Raw genomic sequence first — 19,509 nt, forward strand, 5'->3', positions numbered from 1 at the left:
TTTATGTAGAAAGAGAGGAAAGAGGAAAGAATGACTCCCAGGTTTTTGGCTTGGGTACCTCATGATGCCAACCCACTGAGATAGAAAATACACAAGAAGCAGTAGGGGGTAAAAGTTGATACATGTTGAGCTTGAGGTGACTGGACACCCAGGTGGAGAGGTAAGATCATTGGATATTTAAGTCTGATCCTCAGGGGAGCTGTCTAGTCTGGGAGAATCATCATATGAAAGGGGGGCCATGAGACTACATGAATTAACCAATAAAGGAACCCATAAAGGAACCAATAAAGGGACCCATAAAGGAAGCAGCAAGGATACAGAGGAATACCAGTATTTAAAGGTTGAGCTGTTGACAAAAAGTCTACAATGGAGACTGAGAAGGAACAGCCAGAGGCAGGAGGAAAACCGGGAAGGAGGTGTGTTACGGGAGTACGGAGAGAGTGGCTGATAATAATAAGTTAGGAACTGAAATGCTTCATTGGATTCAGTGTGGTCAGAAGTCACTGGTGACCTAGAAGAGGGCTCTTCCAGCGGAGGGCTGAACCGCACTGCTGTGGAGTGTGGAGGGGGTGGTAGTTGAGAAGATGGAAACAGCATGTAAAGATAATTCATTTCAGAAGTTTGGAGGGGAAGGGAAGGGAAGTACAAAAGCAGTAAGTAGAAATGTAAAGGGAGCCAAGGGAAGGTGTGTTTTTTTGGGATAGAAGAGACTTGGGTATGTTTATTGGCTGACGGGAAAGACTTGGCAGAAAGGAAGAGGGTGAGGAATGAAGTGTGGTCCATGTGGAGCTGTAGGAGTGACTGGGAGAGAGAGCAAGGTGAGTGGATTTAGAACAGTGCTTTCCAAATTTTAACATGCATACTAATCACATATCTCAAATCTCCCCTCTTCTTTCCATCTTCATAGCCACCATCCTGGTCCAAGTCCCCTACATTTCTCATTTCTCTCCTGGACAAGTGAGCTGGCCTTCAGATGCTCCACCTTGTGATGTAGGCTTGGTGGTAAAGAAGCCAGGAGGGGGTTAACTGAACAGAAGAAAGGAGAATGGGCTGGCGGCCTCTGGGAAGTCAGAGGATGAGGCCATGGGAGTCAAAAGACCAGCATGGTGCAAGAGAAGTCTTTGTGGGATGCTCAGGGGTGGGATTTCAGAGGGGACCGTTCAAGGCATGAACCCGGACAGGATGGCTGGGGTCATGATGAAGGTCACTGAGAAGGTCAAGGAAGAGTATTGGAGGGTCCTTCACATGGATGAGCAGGACAATTTGGAATGACTGCCTCACCAAAATCTGGAAACCCAAGTCCTTGACAGATGGAAGGGGATGGCAGAGAGGGCAACAGATCAAGGTGATGAGAAGGGGTGGCAGCGTAAGGCCGGGAGTCAAGAGTCTCAGAGGAGAAAATTACATACGCACATAGGAAAAAACCCTCCAAAATGTGAATGCTGATTATCCGTGGGGATAGGGAGGATTATGAGTAGTTCTGATTTCTTCTCTATACTTAAGAAAGAAAGAAATGTAAAAGATAGAAAATATACAAAGAGTAACAAACTCCCCATTCACACCATGTAGAATTTGTCATTGTAAATATGCCTCAGTCCCCTTCAGCCACCTCCTCCTCTCAGCATGATCACTTGGCCTTTCGTTTTATGTATGTGTATGGAAAGACACAAAATTGAATATGGTAGGGTCCGTGTGTGATTGTTCTACTTAGAGGGAGGAAGTATTCTAATAGTCAGGGAGGAAAAAGCCTTTCTCAGGTGAAGAGGACTTGCACAAAGACTGGAAGCCTGAACCTCCTTCCCAGCTGAGCAGCCCGGCGGGGAGGCCATGCCCTGGGAAGACCCAGAGTCCGATTTAAGCGTACTGGACCACACCTGGTTGTTAAGTGTTCCAGGAAGAGAGAGAATTTCTATTTGTATTTCTCTGGCTAGGTTTCAACCAACTCTCTCACATCTCTCAAGTCTTTTTATGGCTCAGAAATCTGGGAAGGCGATCACTATCTCCATTTGACAGATGGGGAAACTGAGGTCTGGGGAAGGGCTGTGAGCTGCCAGGGTGTCACAGTGAGTTGGTAGAGCACAAGGAGCTAGTGCTGTAGCCTGGGGTTCTTTCCAGAACCCCAGAACCCTAGCCAGTGTACAGAAGGGTGAGGCGCAGGCAAGGGACACTGGACAACCCAGAAGAATGGACTTTGGTCACTTGGCAATAAGCAAAGAGAAATGGCAATAACTTCAGGGCGCTTAGGCTGGGCCATGGCCGGGAAACTGTGTCAGAAGAGAAACAGGTGGGCCATTCCCTCCTCAGAGGCCCCAGAGAGTAGGCCCACTCCCTGAAGACTATGGCTCCCCTGTCGCCCACCACACTCAGGAGCAGCCTTCACAGTTAAACAGATCTGGATTCAAGTCTCAGCTCTACCAATGATACATGCTGTGTGCTCTTTGAAAAGCTCCTTTACCTTTCTGGGCCTCCATTTTCTCATCTGTAAAATGGGGTAATAATCTTTAACTCTCAGTATTGTTCTAAAGATAGAAAGAGAGAACCCTCATTTATTCATCTGAAAGCAAAGACATTTAAAAGGTCTGGGTTCCCAGCCTAATTCCAGACTGCCCTGGTTGGGGTCAGTGTCAAGGGGACAGCCTGACACTGACAGAGAAGCCACGTGCACGCACATGCATGAGATTTGACATTGGCTTTGCAGTGACCACACGTGCTCTCCAGGGCAGCCCTTGGGAGGTGGACTTGGTCATCAGTAAGTTGTGTGCCCCACACACAAGGCACACGCATTCAGTGGACAGCTGGTGTTAGATGCATCAAGCCAGCCCCTACCCTCAAGGCCACTGACCAGTGGGGTAGGGGGTGCAGACTGTGAATTGATGCTGCCCAGATACCACGGAAGTGCCTCCCAGAGTCCTTCCTGAGGGCCAAGAGCCCAGGCTGGCAGCCACAGCACGGCCACATTAGAGAAAGGGCACTGAGACCTGTACTCCACCCCTTCCGCTGGACACTCTTGTGTGAGTCCATTTCTACATGTTGAGGATGAAACAAAGGGTCATTCTGGCACATTAAAGGGGCACAGTAACCAATAGCCAGGAATAGTAAAGCTCTTGTTACGTGTTCCTGCTAAGTCTGCACTTTGCAAAGATACTCTAGAGGGTTTTCAAAGCATTTTCTTACCTCATTTTTGTATCTCACCATGACTTTAGGGGACAGGAATTATTATCCCTGATTTTCTGAGAAGGGAACAGAGACACCCCCCCATCCCCACCCCCACAAGTAAAGCACCTTGCTCAGCGTGCGGCCGAAGACCCTCAGGCCACGGCAGGGAGGAAACCTGAGGTCACGGCGCAGGTCAAGGACAGAGCCTGGCTCCCTAGGTAGTGCTCTTTCACCACCCACTGTTGCACTTCCCCATTCTCTAGAAAGAAGTGGATTCCCAGCCCTCACCCCGGGGCTTTCCTGTCCAGCTGCCCACCAGGTCGTGACAACCACGCATCAGGCCCCCGTCTCACTCCCTAGCCCGGAAGATCGCAGCTCCTCTAGGCCTCAGTTTCTATCTGTAAAATGGGCATCACTGGAGCGGGGTGGGCTCCGGGGGGGTTGCTGGCCGGGTGCCGGCCGGCATCGAGGCGGGTGGGTGAGGCCAGCGCTGTGACTCAGCCGGGCGGGCAAGGAAGGGCTGCCCAGCCGGTCGGACCGGCCCGGGATGCAAACGAGCCGCCGGGGCCCTCCCGGGGCTGGGCCGCCCAGGGGGTGACGGGAAGGGAGGCCGGCCGTGCGCTCCGGGCTCGAGGCGGGAAGTGGGCGCGGCGCGGGCTCTGCTGGGCGCTCGGCGGCTGCGGACCAGTATGGGAGTGGGGCCGACCGGCCGCCCGCAGCGTCTGGAGCCCCGCTGAAGCCGCCGCGGAGACCCCGCCCGGGAGCCGAGATGTGTCTGCGCCTGGGTGAGCCGCGGGGGGACGGCCCGGGAGGCCCGAACCCGCCCCAGATCCTCTGGCAGGGGCGGAGCACTGTCGTGGGCGCCGGAACCCTGGGGTCCAGGCCGCCTTCTCTGCAGGTCACTTTCTGCTCTGGGCCTCAGTTTCCTCAGCACTGAGCTGGCGAGAGGAGGGCTTCTGATATCTTCCGATGTGGGGTAGCACCACGGCCTCTCGTCCGCCCCCACTGCCCCCCACTCTCCTTTCTTGCGGAGGAGGGACCCCCAGGTGGGAGGAGAGCAGCCAACCTCCAGAGCCCGCAGAAGGGAGAGCACAGGGAGGGCATTGCGAACCAGAGGCTGCCTGCCCTCGGCTTCCTCAGCCTCCCAAAGGGCTCCGGCTCCCATATCCTCCACTCCCCCAAACCGAGCCAGGTGAGAAGGGCCACTGGCAAACATGATCCAGACAGAGGAGTGGGACTGATGTGTCCCTTCCTCTCACTCCCGGGACACAATGATGATGCTCTTGGGCATCAGACAGACCTGGGGAGTCCTTACCCTCTAGCCAAGAGAACTTGTGAGCCTCGGTTTCCTCATCTGTAAGGTGGCGAGGGAGCACCACGGCCTAGAACCATCCTGAGCCAGGGACTGCCCTGAGACTGTCCAGTGCTCCAGGCACAGCCCCACGCTGCCACTGTACCTCCAGTTTGACCAAAGTCTTGGTCCTGGGAGGCTGTTGTTCATGAGCCCAGCCCTGAGCCGAGTGGTGTCTGGGTGGCCAGGTAGGTGGGTGGATGGGGTGAAGTGGGTCAGGCCCGTGGGACAAAGCTACCATGCCCCTTCCTGTCTGGCCAGCTGTTAATCTTCATGATGCCATCCAGTCCCACGGTGCCTGTCCAGCCCATCGTCTGCCCTCTGCTTCTCCTCCATCTGGTACAGCTCCAGAGGCTCCTGAAGGCTCCGAGGATCTCAGAGACCGGCTAGACCAACCCCTTCCCATTTTACATATGGGGAAGCCGGGGCCCAAAAAGGAGAGAGGCTGGTGCAAAGTCGCACAGAGGGTCTGTGTGACTGAGTAGCCCCAGCCCTCTCTGCTCCCGGGGGCTTCCTCTGGGCGCAGCGCCCCCAGGGACATCCAGTCTAGGGATTCCTTCCTTTCTCTCTCTCTTTCTCTCTGGCTGCAAAACTCCCATATATGAAATATGACCCAATTCTCGCTGCCACAGATGGGGACACTGAGGTCTAGGAAGGAACTCACAGGTCCCACAAGGAGCAGCTAAAGGAAGAAGGGGGGGCTGTTTAGTTCTAGGCACCAGGCCAGTCTTCCAGTCTCACAGAGCTGGCTAGAGTGAGGGGGCTGGTGGACCTAAGGGGCCAGCATGGTGCAGAGCCAGGACCCAAAGGGGACATTCCAAAGAGCAGATCTGGAACAGCCGGAAGGAGGGCTCCTGATCCTGGGGGTGTGCAGATAGGGGCCGAGTAGCCGCTTGGACACTCGGAGAGGATTTGCGTATGAGTCCCTGATGTTCTTTTGACCTCAGCCTCCCGCACCTTGCCGTGTCCCTGCCTAGTGGCCCTGCACCAAGAGCTCACTTTTCCCAGCCCCCCCCGGGTATGCCCCACTTTCCCATCCATGTCCTCATGGGACCCTCCTTCCCCACTGGGAAACAAGGGTTATTCTTCCCATTTTACAGATGGGGAAATGAAGACTCAGAAGTTTGAGTATTTTGCTGGAGTCAGTTCAGCAATTGTGAGTTGAGTATCTACTGTGTGCCAGGCCCTTTACACCAAACTGAATCCTAAATAGAACCTGATCCCTGCCCAGTGAACTAGGGGCTCCTTGTGGCCTGGGCAGTGCCCATCAAGCTCTCTGTGGTACCTCAGGGCCTGGCATGGAGCAGGCACTCAGTGAACATTGATGTAACAAATGTATGGATGAAAAAAATCAGTGGATGCAAAGCTTAGTGGAAGGATCATGGGTCTAGAGCTAGAGACCTGGGTTCAAATCCTAACTGTGCCACGCATGACCTTGAACACTAACAAGGACTACTACCCTTTATTAAGTACCACCTGTATGCTTTTCCAACCTTAGAGATCCAAGGACTCTCATGAAAGCACTGTGAACCCCTTTTCCTGATGAGGAAACTGAGGCACAGAGAAGGCAAGTTACTGGCCTTGAGTTATCCAGAAATAGATTTAGAACCCAATGTCCATCACTCCTGCAGGGGCCTCAGTTTTCTCCTCTGCCCAGCAGGATAAGCCCTACCCATGGCCCTGACATGGCTGTCCCTCACAGGTGGCCTGAGTGTGGGTGACTTCCGGAAGGTGCTGATGAAGACAGGGCTGGTGCTGGTGGTGCTGGGCCACGTGAGCTTCATCGCAGCCGCTCTCCTCCACGGCACGGTGCTGCGCTATGTGGCAGCCCCCAACGATGCTGTGGCTCTGCATTACACTGTGGTCAACATCCTCTCTGTCACTTCCGCCATCGTGGTATGGCCAGGCTGGGAGGGTGGCTGGCAAGAGGGGGCTGGAAGGGGCTGGAAGGGTCTTCGATGAGTCCCCACCCACAGCCTGGGGTGGGCAGGCAGAGAGCCCCAAGTACTAACCCCTGTTCCGCCACTTACCAACGGCACCAGTCACCCAACCTCCCTTTGCCTCAGCTTCCTCATCTATAAAATGGGGACGGTAACAGTGTCCATCTGAGAAGATCCTGATGAGTACTGAATGAGATCATCCACATAAAGTGCTGAGCACAGTGCCTAGCACGTGGTTAACTCACTATTGTGAGCTTGGATTATCATTACAATAGGGAAATAGTCAAGGCACTGTTGGCCAGAAGGAAGGAGCATCAGCTCAGCTTGGGAGGGTTCACAGAGGTGGAGGCCCCAGAGGTGGATATTGATGGATGAATAGGAGTTCAAAGATAGGCTGCAATTACCATAACCTGGGTATGAAGCCTGCTGGGGCCAGCTGGTAGGAGAGGAAGCTGGGATGGCTTTCAAGTACGGAGAATGGCAAATGCAAAGGTGTGGAGGTGGGAATGGATAAGGTCTGCTCTGGAGACACTGAAAAAACCAATTTGGGGGCTTCCCTGGTGGCGCAGTGGTTGAGAGTCCACCTGCCGATGCAGGGGACACGGGTTCGTGCCCCGGTCTGGGAAGATCCCACATGCCGCGGAGTGGCTGGGCCCGTGAGCCATGGCCGCTGAGCCTGCGCGTCCGGAACCTGTGCTCCGCAGTGGGAGAGGCCACAACAGTGAGAGGCCCGTGTACCACACACACACACACAAAAAACAATTTGGCAGGAGTTTAGCATTAGGCCCGGACTATAAGTGCTCAATAAATGGTAGACATGGTTATGGCTGGATGTCAGTACCTGTTTGATGAATACATGAAGAAGGGGTCTGGTATTCTCAAGTTCGTAAAGCCCTTTCCCAACTGTCAGAAGAGGTGGCTACAGCCTTTGGGGAACATCTGCACATCAGTGTCTGAGTTCCATCCCTGCCACCGCCTAGCTGAGGGATTTCTTTCTCTCTCTAAGCCTGTTCCCTCCCCTGCAAAATGAAGCTCAGACAGCCTGCTGGCCCTAAAGCAAGGATCATGGGCCCCGGCAAGTAGGAGAGCCTCAGTCAGTGGGACAGAGCTAGGCTGTACAGATATGTGCAGTGTCCCTTGGGGTTACTATTATTGTTGTTTATTCGTCTCACCAACCTTGTGAGGAAGGCAGGCAAGGCAGTGAGCTCGGGGTTAGGAGGTCCACCACGGATGGGCTCTGGGCTGGACCACTTCAGCTGTGCTCTTATTTCCTCAGTTAATCCCCACAGCTCCCTGCAACACGGGACCATGATTTTCCCCACTTTACAGAGGGGGAAGCTGACTCAGGGATTCACCCAACCTCTTGCTGATACAAAGAAGCCAACCTGGATGTGAAACAATCTGTGGCTGACACCAAAGCCAGTGTCCTTTCCCTGAGCTCATTCCTGCTGAGCGGGCTTAGCCCAGAGAGTTTGAGGCACTTAACTAGTGGCTGCACAGTGAATTACAGACGTTGCTGGGCACCCTATCATCTCACCTGCCTCCCGCGGGTCCAGCCCGTGCCTGGTAAAGTGAGGGAACTGAAGGAGGGAGCCCATCTGAGTGGAACCCAGAAGATCCAGAGGGCAGCTGGTGGGCTTAACAGTGAGGTGGGCCCGCCTCTTGGGGCTGGGGGTGGTTAGGGGGGCCTGCAGGAGGGAGAACCCACGCAGGTAAAGAGGAACAGGAAAGGCCTTCCTGAGAAGGCGCTGTGTAGGCGGCATCAAGCCCAGGCTCTGTGTGGGTGTCCGTATCCAGGGCGATGAGGAAAGAGCCTGGCCCAGGGTGGAGTTGAGAAACTGATGGGACAGGGGCCAGGTCACTGAGAGCCTGCGATAGTTAAAAATACTCCTAGGGATTTTGAATTCTACGCCATAAAGTATCCTGGTTTATTTTAAAGTAACAATTTTGTTTTTAGTTCCTTGCCAGTTGAGTTACTGAGTTTCTTCCAAAATCTTTTCCACTCCACGGAAACATGTCATATATATCCTGTGACATGGCTCTGTGGCCCTGGGATACACAGGTCTCTGCTTGAGAAATGCAGCTGTAGGCAGTGGGGAGTCATGGAAGGTTGTAGGCAGGGAGTGACTGTGTTTTAGAAATGTCACTTCAGGGCTGGACCATGAAGAGGCAGTGTCCCCATGCAGATGGAGGTAATGAAACCCAAGCTAAGCAGGGGGTGTGGGTTTGGAGGGCTAGAGTTGGTGTTGGTGGAATCTTTGCTGGAGAGTGGCCCTGACCCCCTGCCCACTCTCCTCCAGTAGGGGGTCAGAGCTGACTTGAGCCTCCTCCACAGGTCATCACCTCAGGCATTGCAGTCATCGTGTTATCACGCTACCTCCCCAGCATCCCTCTGGTATGTGGTACCTCCTGGGATGGGGCTGTGCGGATAGGGGCAGCAGCCACCCCCAAAGGCCTGGCCTGCTTGGAGGGGGTGAGGCTGACCCCATGGGGGCCAGAGCTGCCCATGGGGCCGAGCCTGATGTCCACTGACCAGTGGCCTCCTCCATCCAGCGCTGGACGGTGTTTAGCTCGAGTGTGGCCTGTGCTCTTCTCTCTCTGACCTGTGCTCTCGGCCTCTTGGCCTCGATTGCTGTGACCTTTGCCACCCAGGGCCAGGCACTGCTGGCCGCCTGTACTTTTGGGGACCCCGAACTACTGGCACTGGCGCCCGACTGTCCCTTCGACCCCACTCGCATTTACGTAAGTGCTTAGGCCTGGGATGGGGTGGGAGGGCAGCGAGGTGCTCATCAGAGGTGGGAAGGGTTCTTGGAGTCCTGCCCTCCACTCCCCAACCCCAGGCAGCCATCACTGCCCCCTGTCCCCCTACAGAGCTCCAGCCTGTGTCTCTGGGGCATCTCGTTACTGTTCTGCATGGCAGAGAGTGTGTTTGCTGTCCGCAGCGCCCAGATCACCCACCAGTTGCTGGAACTGAGGCCCTGGTTGGGGAAGAGCAGCCATCACATGGTAAGGCCTGCCACTCCCCCAAGCCCTGACTCTTCATACTTCCTGGGAGCCCCTGCTGGGGAGCTCAGGCTGATCTGTCCCCACCCCTCTGTAAAGGGCCCCCACCTTGAAACCTGGGGCAATAGTGTTCTCCCCAGGACCAAAAGGAGAGACTTGGAGGCTCAGAGAACTCAGATCTCCCAGCTAAGTCATACAGCTGACACTTGGCTCTCCCAAGGCCCAGGATGAGTCTTGGGGAGGGGGAGAGGTATCTGGGCTGGAATTGGGGGCACTCCAAGGGTATGGCCTGACTCTTGCTTAGTGGAGAGTAATGATGTCCCTTCACCCAAAGATCACCCCAGCCCCCGACTCCTCCCACTTTCTGGATGTCCTGGAGGAGAAGACCCAGACCCAGTGGGCTGGCAGCCTCTGACATCTCCACAGATGCGGGAGAGCCCAGAGCCTGTGGAGGACCACGACCTGCAGAGCTGCACTAGCTCTGGGCTGATGACCCTTTGACAGCTGTTGCCTCACCCAAGCCCCGTGGCCACTGGGGCCCTCCAGCCAAGTCTGCACCGTGATCAGGCCAGGATTCCTGCAGCCAGCCAAGAGGGCTCAATGCCACTCCAGGACCCGGGTGGGTCTTTCACCCCTCTCCTCCAGCCACCCAGCCCGCTGCACTGAAACGAGACTTTATTCTGAAGATATTAAAAAGAACAGAGATGCTCCACGTGGATGCATGCAGCGGGGGAGGGGACTCGGCCGGGGGCCTGTGCTGCTCTCCCACACAGGACACTGTGGGTGGCGCTCTAGGTGTGTCTGCCCATCTGTCTGTGGGCCTGTGTGTGTATCTGAGAGAGACAAGACACACAGAGGGGTCCGTGGGTCTGTGTTCATCAAAATGCTGAAACGCAGGCGGGGGTTCATGGGACTCACAGCTGGGGGGCTGGAAGCAGGAGGTTTTCCTTTTGCATCATGGCCTCCGGGACAACAAGGGCAGGAACAGGCAAGGTTGAGGCCCTCCTGCAGGGAAGGATGGCTCAAGGAAGGTTTCTCCTCAAGCCCCTAAACCTCTGGAATCCTTCTCTCCGCTCCAAATAAAAAGACAGGCATGATTCCCAACTCCACCAAGGCTGAGATCTACAAGGGTTGGGGTGGAGGCAGGGAAGCTTGCCCCGTGGTTGGCGGAGGGAAGTCTGGCCTCGTGGCTGGGTGTGTGCGGGGGTGGGGGAGGGGGAATGGCTGACGTTCTGATAGCTAGGTAAGGGAGGGCTGACTGAAAGGCAGACCAAGCCAGAGCCTGTGTCTTTATCATTGCCGAAGGGAGATATTGCCTCCCGGATGGGGGGTGCCAACGACTTGCTGGCTTGGGCCTTGGGGGGGGGGCTGCAGGGTTCCTTTCTCCATAGGCCCCTCAGAGTGCAGACCCTGGGGGTGGCAATCTGACCCCCAGCCTGGACAGACACAAGGGCGAGGAAGCTGAGAGCCGGGAGAGGGCCAGTGAAGGCAGGGAGGGGAAACCTGGCTCCTCGCTCAGAACTGGGAGGCGCTGCTGGGGTCGCACTGCAGCAGACGCACGATGGACGGGTCGCTTTTGGCCCCGCGGATGAACTCCTCCAAGGACAGCTTGCCTGCGGGGTGAGGGGAACAGTGACGGAGGAGAAGACGGCAGCAAAGCGAGGGGGCTGCAGAACCGAGCCGCGGGAGAGGGAGGGGGAGTAGCTCCCGCCCCGTCCCGCCCCGTCCCGCCCCGCCCCTGCCTCCTCACCGTCGTTGTTTGTGTCCATTTGGCGGAAGATCTTCTCAGTCCTCTTTTCCGGGGTCGACTCGTCCTCCGGCATCTTCATCACGGACGAAACCATCTTGTAAATGGCCTGGGGGGCGGGTGGGGAGGAAGTGAGGGGGAGCCTGCCTGATCCCTCCACCCCCAACTTTCCAAAAACGCCCCCAGGTGCGCCGACGATCGCCGCTCCCGCCAAGGTGAGGCGGAGAGGGGGTGACGGAGGAATGGGGGAACTGGGAAGTTCTGAGACTAAGAAGGTTTCCAGAAGAGGGGGCTATTGGAGAGAGCCCTGAACAAGTTCCCTTGGAGCGCTCGGTGGGAAAGGAATTGCAGGCAGAAGGATCTGCATGTACAAAGGCCCCAGAGCGGGCAGCCCTGAGTGGACGCCGAGAACTTAGGGATGGCTGAATGCAGGGGGTCAGAAGAGATGTTGGAGGACATGGGGGCCCAGAGGGAGAAGGGCCTGAAACGCCCGGCCAAGGAGCTTGTGCCGGACGCCCCAGGTTCCCAGTTAAGTCCCAGGTTGAAAGAGCTGCTTCTCAGAAACTTCGGGGCTCCGGGCGCACCGCCCTCGATGACCGACAGGGGACGCTGGGCGAAGGGGATGACACTGGGCTGCGATGCTACTGTGGCCGGCAGGGGGCGTAGAGCTGCCCTGAGAGCTGGAGGGACTGAGGCAGCTGGGTCCACAGGGGGCGGGGGATATTATGCAAATAAACGCACGTGAGTACCTGCCCGGGGCGGGGACAGCCTCGGCTGTGCTGGGCCGAGGACGGCTGCTGCCAGATGCAAGAGCTTCGGAGGCGACTCGAAGGAGGGTTTTTGCGCTAAGCGTACACAGAGCACAAAGGACTTGGCCTGTGGGCTGGGTTCCGGCGCCCCGGAGCTCAAGGACCAGACCCGTCGCCTCAATCTGCCAGCTTTTTGCTACTGACACCTCCTCCAAGAAGCCTTCCTTCTCCCATCCCATAAACTTCCCTAGCCTCAGATCCGGCTTTGGCCTCCGCAGTGGTCTCTTCCGGCCTCTCTAGGGTCTGTCCCCAACGCTGCCTCTGAGACCTCTTTACAAACACAGATCTCCACCGCCACGTCCCCAGCCCAGGGGCCGCCCCCTCGTTCCCAACATACACAGGCCTCCCTCCGGGCCTGCCGTGCACCCAGCTCCTTCTGGATGCTGCCCCACGCTCCTTCTGCTGCCTCCCACTCCTCCTTGGTGCTCAGCTTACATGGCGCATTCTTAGGGAGGCCTTCTCTGATCCAGGCTGGGTCAGGGCCCATATGCTGCCCCAGAGCCTCCTTTGGGGGCAACTCTCCGGAAGTAATTATGCATTTGTAGGATTGCTCCTCGGTCCCAGCATACAGATAAGGACCATGGACATCTAGCTAGTGCCCAGATCCACAGAATTTAGCACAGTGCCTGGAATCTGACAGGGACTCCCCTGTTTAAAAGCCACTGGCACCTCCCACTGCCCTCTGTTATCAAGTCCAAACATTTGGCCCTTGGCATTCAAGGCATTTCACACTCTGGTCCCTGCTGACCTCTCCACCATCAGGCCTCCCCTAGTAGGTGATTCTGCCATAACCAAATACCCCTGTGCCTTTCAGGTCTCCCAGTGTTTACAGCCTCTGCCTGGAACAATAATACTAACTACCATTTACAGACACCCACTATGTGCAAGGTCCTTTACATACATTATTCTCACCCTTGCAATAGCCCTGAAAAGCAGGTACTGAGATCCCCATTTTCCAGATAATAAATTGAGGCTCAGAAAGGAAATTGATGGCAGACACCAGATTAGAAATTGCTCCCTCTTAGCCACTGGATAGATGCTTGTGGAGTGCTAATGACCCCTCAAAGCAGGGTATATGAAGTAAGGTGGCCTGGTTCCACTAATCACTTGTTCTGCAGCCTTGGACAAGTACTTAACCTCAGTTTCCTCATCTGTAAAATGGGGGTAATCATATCTTCCTCATTTGGACTGTCTAGAGTATTAAATGAGATACTGTGTATAGCTGGCTAGAGTAAGTGGTCAGTAAACATAATCATAGTATAACCATTACTCAACCACCACAGCCTCAGGTCTTCCCTGCCCTTCAATCCCCTGGACTCCCAGATGTCACCTTTACACCCCTGTCACCGAGCTGGTCAGTGTGGCCTGCACAATTGTCTCTCCCAGCAGAGTGGGAGCTCCAAGAGGCTGAGGTGAGGTCTCTTCCCTTCCAGTGTGCCCACCACCTGGCACAGGGCTCCATCCTGAGAAGGACTGAGCAAGTGACTTAGAGAGTGACTGCTCCCCTGTGACAGCCCTTCTCCTGGGCCTCCTAATTAATTGTCTGGAATTACTGCTCGCTCATTGTTTCAGTGGAGCCGACTTGTAATTAATCGGTCACTAGGGTTTGCAGAGTTCTGTCTGCACCGGTCGTTTGGAGCCTCTGGGTTGCTGTAAAGGAACCCAGTGCTTAGATAGCAGAGGCCAGCCAGGCAGGGGTCCCAAGGATGCCCAAAGAATGGTACTGGCTTGACCAATGCCCTGGGTTTGGAGCTTCCAGCAAGGCTGACATTTACCAGTATACACCAGGCAACCACACTTAAGTGGTAAACATGAACATCCATACAGATTAGTTGGTATCCAGCTGCTGCCCAATCCCTGAGTGATCTTCCACCACCCTGGCTACCCCAACCCTTCCACCAGCACCCCCAGAAACCCCCACTATCCATCAACTAGAGAGTTAAGGCCTGGCCCATGGGAGCCATTGATAATCATTAAGTCTTTTCCCTAGTGATAGACATAGGGAGAGCACCACATCCTAAGGCAGCCCATTCTACTCTAGCTGGAGAGAGCAGACCCAGAAGCCAAAGTCAAGAGTCCACTAGTGGCTGGATGAGTTGGGAGGGGGAGCAGACAGCAGAGCTGAGGGACCAGAAGGGAAAGAATTCAGAGAGGCAGAAGGAAAGGGAGCAAGAGCCTGTACAAAGTGGCACATTCCGAGGATGTTGAAAAGGCCATTCTGGCTGGAGCAGAGAACGTGCAGAGGAGAAAATAATAACTGACAATCACTAATGTTTACTGAGCGCCAGTTATATGCCAGGCCATCTACTAGAGTCTTTATCCTGCTTTATACCCACAATAGCCTTGGAAGAAGAAGGGGTTAACACCCTCACTTTATAGGTGAAGAAACAAAGGCTTAGGAAAAAAGTGAACAAGGAACTGGTAGGTAAAATAGGACCAGATCCCTGATGGACCTCAATGCTGCTGAGGGGATGGGCACTCTGGAAGGTTTCTGAAATAAAGCCAACGTACTATGCTTAAATTTGTTCTAAGAAAGGACATTCCTATCAGGTTCTTAAGTCTCCCTGTGAGATCAGCCTCACCATCCCCGTTTTACAGATGAGCAACCGAGGAGTTGAAGCCAACTCCAGAACTGGAAGTCAGACCCCTTTTAAGAGACAGCTCTGAGTGTTGACCAAGTTGAACCTGACTCCACTTAGATGCTGTGTGACCTTGGGCAAGCCACTTCACCTCTCTGAGCCTTATGGGGTTGTTGTAAGGATGCACTGAGCTCATGGGTATAAGCGTCTCACAGTACTAGGCTCTTAGTGGGCTCTCAATCAATTAGTTGGAAGGTGGCTGGGTATCCAGATGGAAGGTGGGTGACAGAGCCAGGTGGCCCATTCACAGGCTGTGTGATGTCGGGCAAGTGTCTTTACCTCTCTGAGCATCCGTTTCCTCATGAGTAAATGAGGATCAGTGAAACATAACTGGCCTGTACTCTGCAGAAATGTCAAGTCTTGAAAGACAAAGAAAGGCTGAGGAACTGTTACAGATTAAAGTGGTCTAAAGAGATAGGATGACTAAATGCAACGTGTGATCCTAGACCAGAGCAAAAAACGCTATAAAGAACATTATTGAGACAGTTGGCAGAATTCAATATGGTCTGTAAGTTAGATAATAGCATTGTTTCTATGTTAAATGTCCTGACTTTGATAATCCGGGGCGGGTTATGTAAGAGAATGTCCTTGTTCTTAGGAAATCTGTCCTGATGTATTCAGGGGTAGAGGGTCATGTTCAGAACAACAAAACATTACACACACACACACACACACACACACACACACACACACACACGATGATAAAGCAAATGTGGCAAAATGTTCATTGGTGAAGATGGGTAAAGGGTATGTGGAAGTTTTCTCAACTTTAAATTGGAAATTACTTCCTATTAAAGACTTCTTTAAATGGGTCGTAAGAATAGCACCTGCCACTTGCCTACCCACAAGGGCTGTTGAGAGGGTAAAGAGGGCTAGCAGGTGCAAGCTGCTGGGCCCTGTGCCTGCCATTCTGAGGGGCCCAGGGGCCCACCTGCACGATCTCCAGCATCTCCTCACGGCTGATATAGCCGTTGCCATCCAGGTCGTACATGCTGAAGGCCCACATGAGCTTCTGCTCCAGGCGGCCACGTGAGGTCACACTCAGCGCGATGATGAACTCCCGGAAGTCGATGGTGCCATCGCTGTTGGTGTCAAAGGTGCGGAAGACATGCTCCGCGAACTTGGAGGCGTCACCGTAGGGGAAGAAGTTGGCGTAGATCTTCTTGAACTCATCCACGTTGAGGATGCCCGTGGGGCAGTCCTTGAGGAAGCCCTTGTACCACTCCTGCAGCTCCAGCTCTGAGAACTCTGTATTCTCCCGCAGGTCCTGCAGCATCTCGGGCCGCAGCTTGCTGTTCTGCTTGCCCATGGCCACCGAGCCAAGTCCCACCTGGGTCCCCGAGGGGGTCAAGGGACAAAGAGGAGTGGTCAGGCACTCCTGGCCCCTTGACAACACTCCAGACACCGGCCACTCCAGCCTCTCTTTTGACCCAGTGAGAGAGAGGAGCTGGCCCAAGATCACACAGCTTACATATACCCAGGCACCCTGCCACTGTGTCAGCTCCACACCATTTCCCCAGACCTTCTACTTCCCCAGGGAACAGACCTGGAGACAGAGGAAGAGAAGGGGGCTCACCTTTACTGAGGCCCTTCTCAGTGCCAGCCACTGAGCCTTCCCAGGGTATACCATTTCACCCCCACAAAGTGAAGCCTGAGAACTAGCCCATTTTACAGATGAAAAGGTAGGCTCAAGGAACTGAGGTGACCTGCTTCAGGTCACATAGCCATGAAGTGGCAGGGCTAACTCCCAGAGTTGCCAAGGGAAGTGCAGAAAGGCCCTCTGGTCTTCCTCCCTCCTACCCCCTGCCCCCTTACTGCCTCACATACACCTGCTCACACAAAATACACCTGCAATCCAAACACTGACCTGTTCTGCCTCCCACCATGTGTGCTTGACAAGAGGCAGAATAAGGTAGGTGTTAGCCTGGGCTCCAGAGCCAGATCACATGGGTTTGAATCCCAGCTCTGCTTCTTACCAGCTATGTGACCTTGGGCAAGTTCCTTAAACTCTCTCTGCCTCATCTGTAAAGTGGGGATAATAGTACCTACCTCATTATTGTTGTGAGGATTAAATTAGTTAATACATATGAAGCACTTAGAAAGATGCCTGCACATATAAGTGCTACCTAAGTGTTAAACAAATTTAAAAGATTTACATGTGTCCAGATGCCAACAGTAAACAAATGAATACATACTGATACATGTTATGCTACACAGCTCACCAAATCCACACATGGATCCCATGCCACTCACATACCAGCACACACCCACCCAGGGTCACCGTGCCTGCACACACGACAACATTCCCTCTGTTCCACAACTCACATGTACTGACACAGCACCATGCACGCACAACTCCCATACCCTGTGCATCGAGACACACCAGCCCACAACCCCACATGTCTCACACATGCCATCACAAGCCAGCTCCCATGCCTACACCTCTCACATGGCCAGCTGCACGTGGGACCCTCAGACACCTTTGCCATCTTTCTTTCTTTACCCAGGGGTGCTGCCAGGTGCCAGGAGAGGGAGCTGCAGCCCTTCTCAGGCTTATGACAGCCCCCTCTTCCAGGGAGACCTCTAGCCAGTCAACCCTCCCCCAACACTTACCTTTCATCTAGTTCAGAAAGGTCCCCTCAGTGCAGGAGGTTAGACTGTGGAGGGCTGAGGGGAAGGTATTGGAAAGGAGACAGCCAGGCGGTTCTGGACAGGGATGTAGGGATGTGTGTAGGTGAATCTCCCCCCAGCTGTGAGACAGAGTGAGGGGGTTATTCCTTGTGCGTGCATGTGCACATGTGGGTAAGCGTGTGTAAGTGCATGTGCTCATGTATGCGTGTGTGTCCCTGGCTTCTGCCTTGCATTTGTCTCCCCATGTATTTCAATTTATATCTGTGCATGTGCATATATGTGCGTGTGACTAGGTATGCACCCATTACAGTGTGAGGGGCATGTACCTGTGTGGCCATTTGGGGGACCTGTGTGTGTCCTCAGCAGTGTGTCACATGCATGTTTCTGTAAGTTGGTTCCCTTCCTTTCTAAATCAACCTTTTTTGCCCCAGGCTGAGGATCCCCTGAACAAGTGTGTGGGAGGGCACTGAGGAAATGCCTGGAGCCGGGGTGGCCGAATGTGTCCCTTAGTCCCCTCCTCAAGGTCCAAGGAACTGGGTCATCTGGGCGGAGGCAGAGAGACGCGCTGGGCAGGAAAGATCTTCTAGTGCCCCCTCCCCCCTGCCACCCTCTGAGTCCGTCCCCCTGCCCCCAGTTGGAAGAACTGGAAACGAGGGCGGTAATAGATTCTGCTGTCTCCGCAAAGACCCCGTCCCCAAAATGGGAAGGACCTAAGCTCGGTCTGAGAAACCCGCCTCGGGGACCCTCTCCAGTCCTCTCCCCAGCTCTCGCCCTGGCCCCCGCCTCAACCCTTTCAGCACTCGGGGAGCGCCAGGCTCGTGGCCCTTCCTGGAGGGGGCGTCCGGAGGCGGCCGGAACGCGACTCCCCAGGCTGGCCACTCGGCGGTCAGGACCCTGGAGAGCGCCAGGCGTTTCCCGGCGGGAGCCCCACTCCGAGTCCCCGGAGGGAAAATTCCTGGGAGGCCCGGGAGCGGCGGGGCTGGGGAGCCCTGGACGTGGCCCCCTACCTCCGGGATGCCCCTTCCTCGCACCCCCTGGCCCCGGCCGAGCAGCCCCCACTCACCCAGCGACGCGGAGACACCGACTGCGCAGGGAAGGCGGCGCTGCTGCAGCGCGCGGCGGCAGAGGCGGCCGGAGGGGCGGGCGGGGGGCGGGGGGCGGGACTGCGAGGGAGACGCCCCGCAGCGTTAGCCCGGTGCCCCTCCTCTGGGGGGGGTCCCCGTTCCTCCCTCTGCCCTAGAGCCCTGATAGTGCGTGGAGCAAAGGGTTAGGCTCCGCCCCCGCCCCTGCCCGGGAGAGGGAAGGGGACGCCCTCACCTCTCCGGCCCCCATCCCGAGGGAGCACCCCGCCTGGGGAGAAAGGCAGAGGTCCCCATCTCCTCAACCTCTCGACTCAGGTAGCCCGAATACGGTGGACGGTAGGGATAGTCAGTGCCCAGACACCTCTTTCCTAAGCCGGGGACAACCCCCGACAGCTCCACCCGCCTGCCTCCCCCATCCCTACCTGAGCTTGGAGCCGCAAGTCACAACGAGGGCGGAAATCGGATCCTGGGCGCCTCGATATGTACCCTCCCTGCATCTGCGCCTCAACTCCGGATCTAACTGAGCTCTTCAGAGAGGGGGCAGCGCCCACTCCTCCAGTCCCTGAGGTCTTGAGGGGCAGACACGCCCCCTACCCCGCCTCTGCCTTAGAGAGCCCCACCCCCTTTTCCCGCCCGCCACACCGGGTCTCGTACCCAGGACCTCTCTCAGAATGAATTCCACCTCTTAACGTGGATCTAAATTGCTCTTCCGATTCCCCCCGACCCCAGTCAAGAAGCCCTCTCCCTCCCTCCCCAGCCTCCCCAGTGCCTGTACTGGATTGCGATAAGTGAGGGCTGGGGAGCATCTCCACCTGGGGCGTTCTGAGGTGTGTAAGTCCCCTGCCTGCAGACAGGACAGCCCCTTTCCAGAGTCGCTGAACTCTATCAAAGCTTCTCCTGCCAGGATGGGGGCTGCATCCTCCTTCCCACAGCCTCAGCAACAATCCCGACCTCTGGGCTCGAATTTTGCTCTTTCTGTATTTCCGGGGGGGGGGTTGATCCTTATTGTCCCCACTTCACAGATGAGAAAAATGAGGTTCAGAGGGGTTAAATGATTTTTCCAATGTCTGACAGCGAGCGAGAGGGCTTGGACTTGAACCCATGTCTCCTCATCCATTCATTGCACAAACGTTTATCAAGCATTAGTTCTG

General features: G+C 55.3%; 2 protein-coding genes across 7 annotated transcripts; one reads left to right on the forward strand and one right to left on the reverse strand.

Moving 5' to 3' along the window:
* Positions 1-3,797: 3,797 nt before the first annotated feature.
* TMEM54 (transmembrane protein 54) lies at positions 3,798-10,810 on the forward strand. 5 transcript variants are annotated; one of them, XM_030870561.2, is made up of 6 exons: positions 3,798-3,941; positions 6,210-6,403; positions 8,783-8,842; positions 9,001-9,189; positions 9,319-9,453; positions 9,877-10,810. In XM_030870561.2, the coding sequence occupies exons 1-6, from the start codon at positions 3,926-3,928 to the stop codon at positions 9,949-9,951; spliced, it is 669 nt and encodes a 222-aa protein (XP_030726421.1). In that variant the 5' UTR covers positions 3,798-3,925; the 3' UTR covers positions 9,952-10,810. The 5 variants fall into 5 exon arrangements, with proteins under 5 accessions (XP_030726421.1, XP_060164274.1, XP_030726398.1 ...); XM_060308291.1 differs by lacking the exon at positions 9,877-10,810 and having other exon boundaries at positions 9,319-9,819; XM_030870538.2 differs by lacking the exon at positions 3,798-3,941 and having other exon boundaries at positions 6,182-6,403; positions 9,785-10,810.
* HPCA (hippocalcin) lies at positions 10,109-18,924 on the reverse strand. Of its 2 annotated transcripts, none has more exons than XM_060308308.1 (4): positions 18,781-18,924; positions 15,577-15,975; positions 11,201-11,306; positions 10,109-11,063 (listed from the first exon to the last, which is right to left on the reverse strand). In XM_060308308.1, exons 1-4 carry the CDS (start codon positions 18,853-18,855, stop codon positions 10,966-10,968), a joined length of 678 nt encoding a protein of 225 aa, XP_060164291.1. In that variant the 5' UTR covers positions 18,856-18,924; the 3' UTR covers positions 10,109-10,965. The 2 variants fall into 2 exon arrangements, with proteins under 2 accessions (XP_060164291.1, XP_030726454.1); XM_030870594.2 differs by lacking the exon at positions 18,781-18,924 and adding an exon at positions 18,340-18,489.
* Positions 18,925-19,509: the final 585 nt, after the last annotated feature.

This window comes from Globicephala melas, chromosome 1 (assembly GCF_963455315.2).
Source record: "Globicephala melas chromosome 1, mGloMel1.2, whole genome shotgun sequence".
NCBI lineage: Eukaryota > Metazoa > Chordata > Mammalia > Artiodactyla > Delphinidae > Globicephala > Globicephala melas.

Coding starts and splice junctions, on each gene's coding strand:
- TMEM54 (XM_060308285.1), top strand. CDS start 6,182: ATGGCCCTGACATGGCTGTCCCTCACAGGTGGCCTGAGTGTGGGTGAC. Junction 6,404..8,782: donor CTGTCACTTCCGCCATCGTG/GTATGGCCAGGC, acceptor CCTCCTCCACAG/GTCATCACCTCAGGCATTGC. Junction 8,843..9,000: donor ACCTCCCCAGCATCCCTCTG/GTATGTGGTACC, acceptor TCCTCCATCCAG/CGCTGGACGGTGTTTAGCTC.
- HPCA (XM_060308308.1), bottom strand. CDS start 18,855: ATGCAGGGAGGGTACATATCGAGGCGCCCAGGATCCGATTTCCGCCCT. Junction 15,976..18,780: donor ACTTGCGGCTCCAAGCTCAG/GTAGGGATGGGG, acceptor TCGGGGACCCAG/GTGGGACTTGGCTCGGTGGC. Junction 11,307..15,576: donor AGATGCTGGAGATCGTGCAG/GTGGGCCCCTGG, acceptor CCCGCCCCCCAG/GCCATTTACAAGATGGTTTC.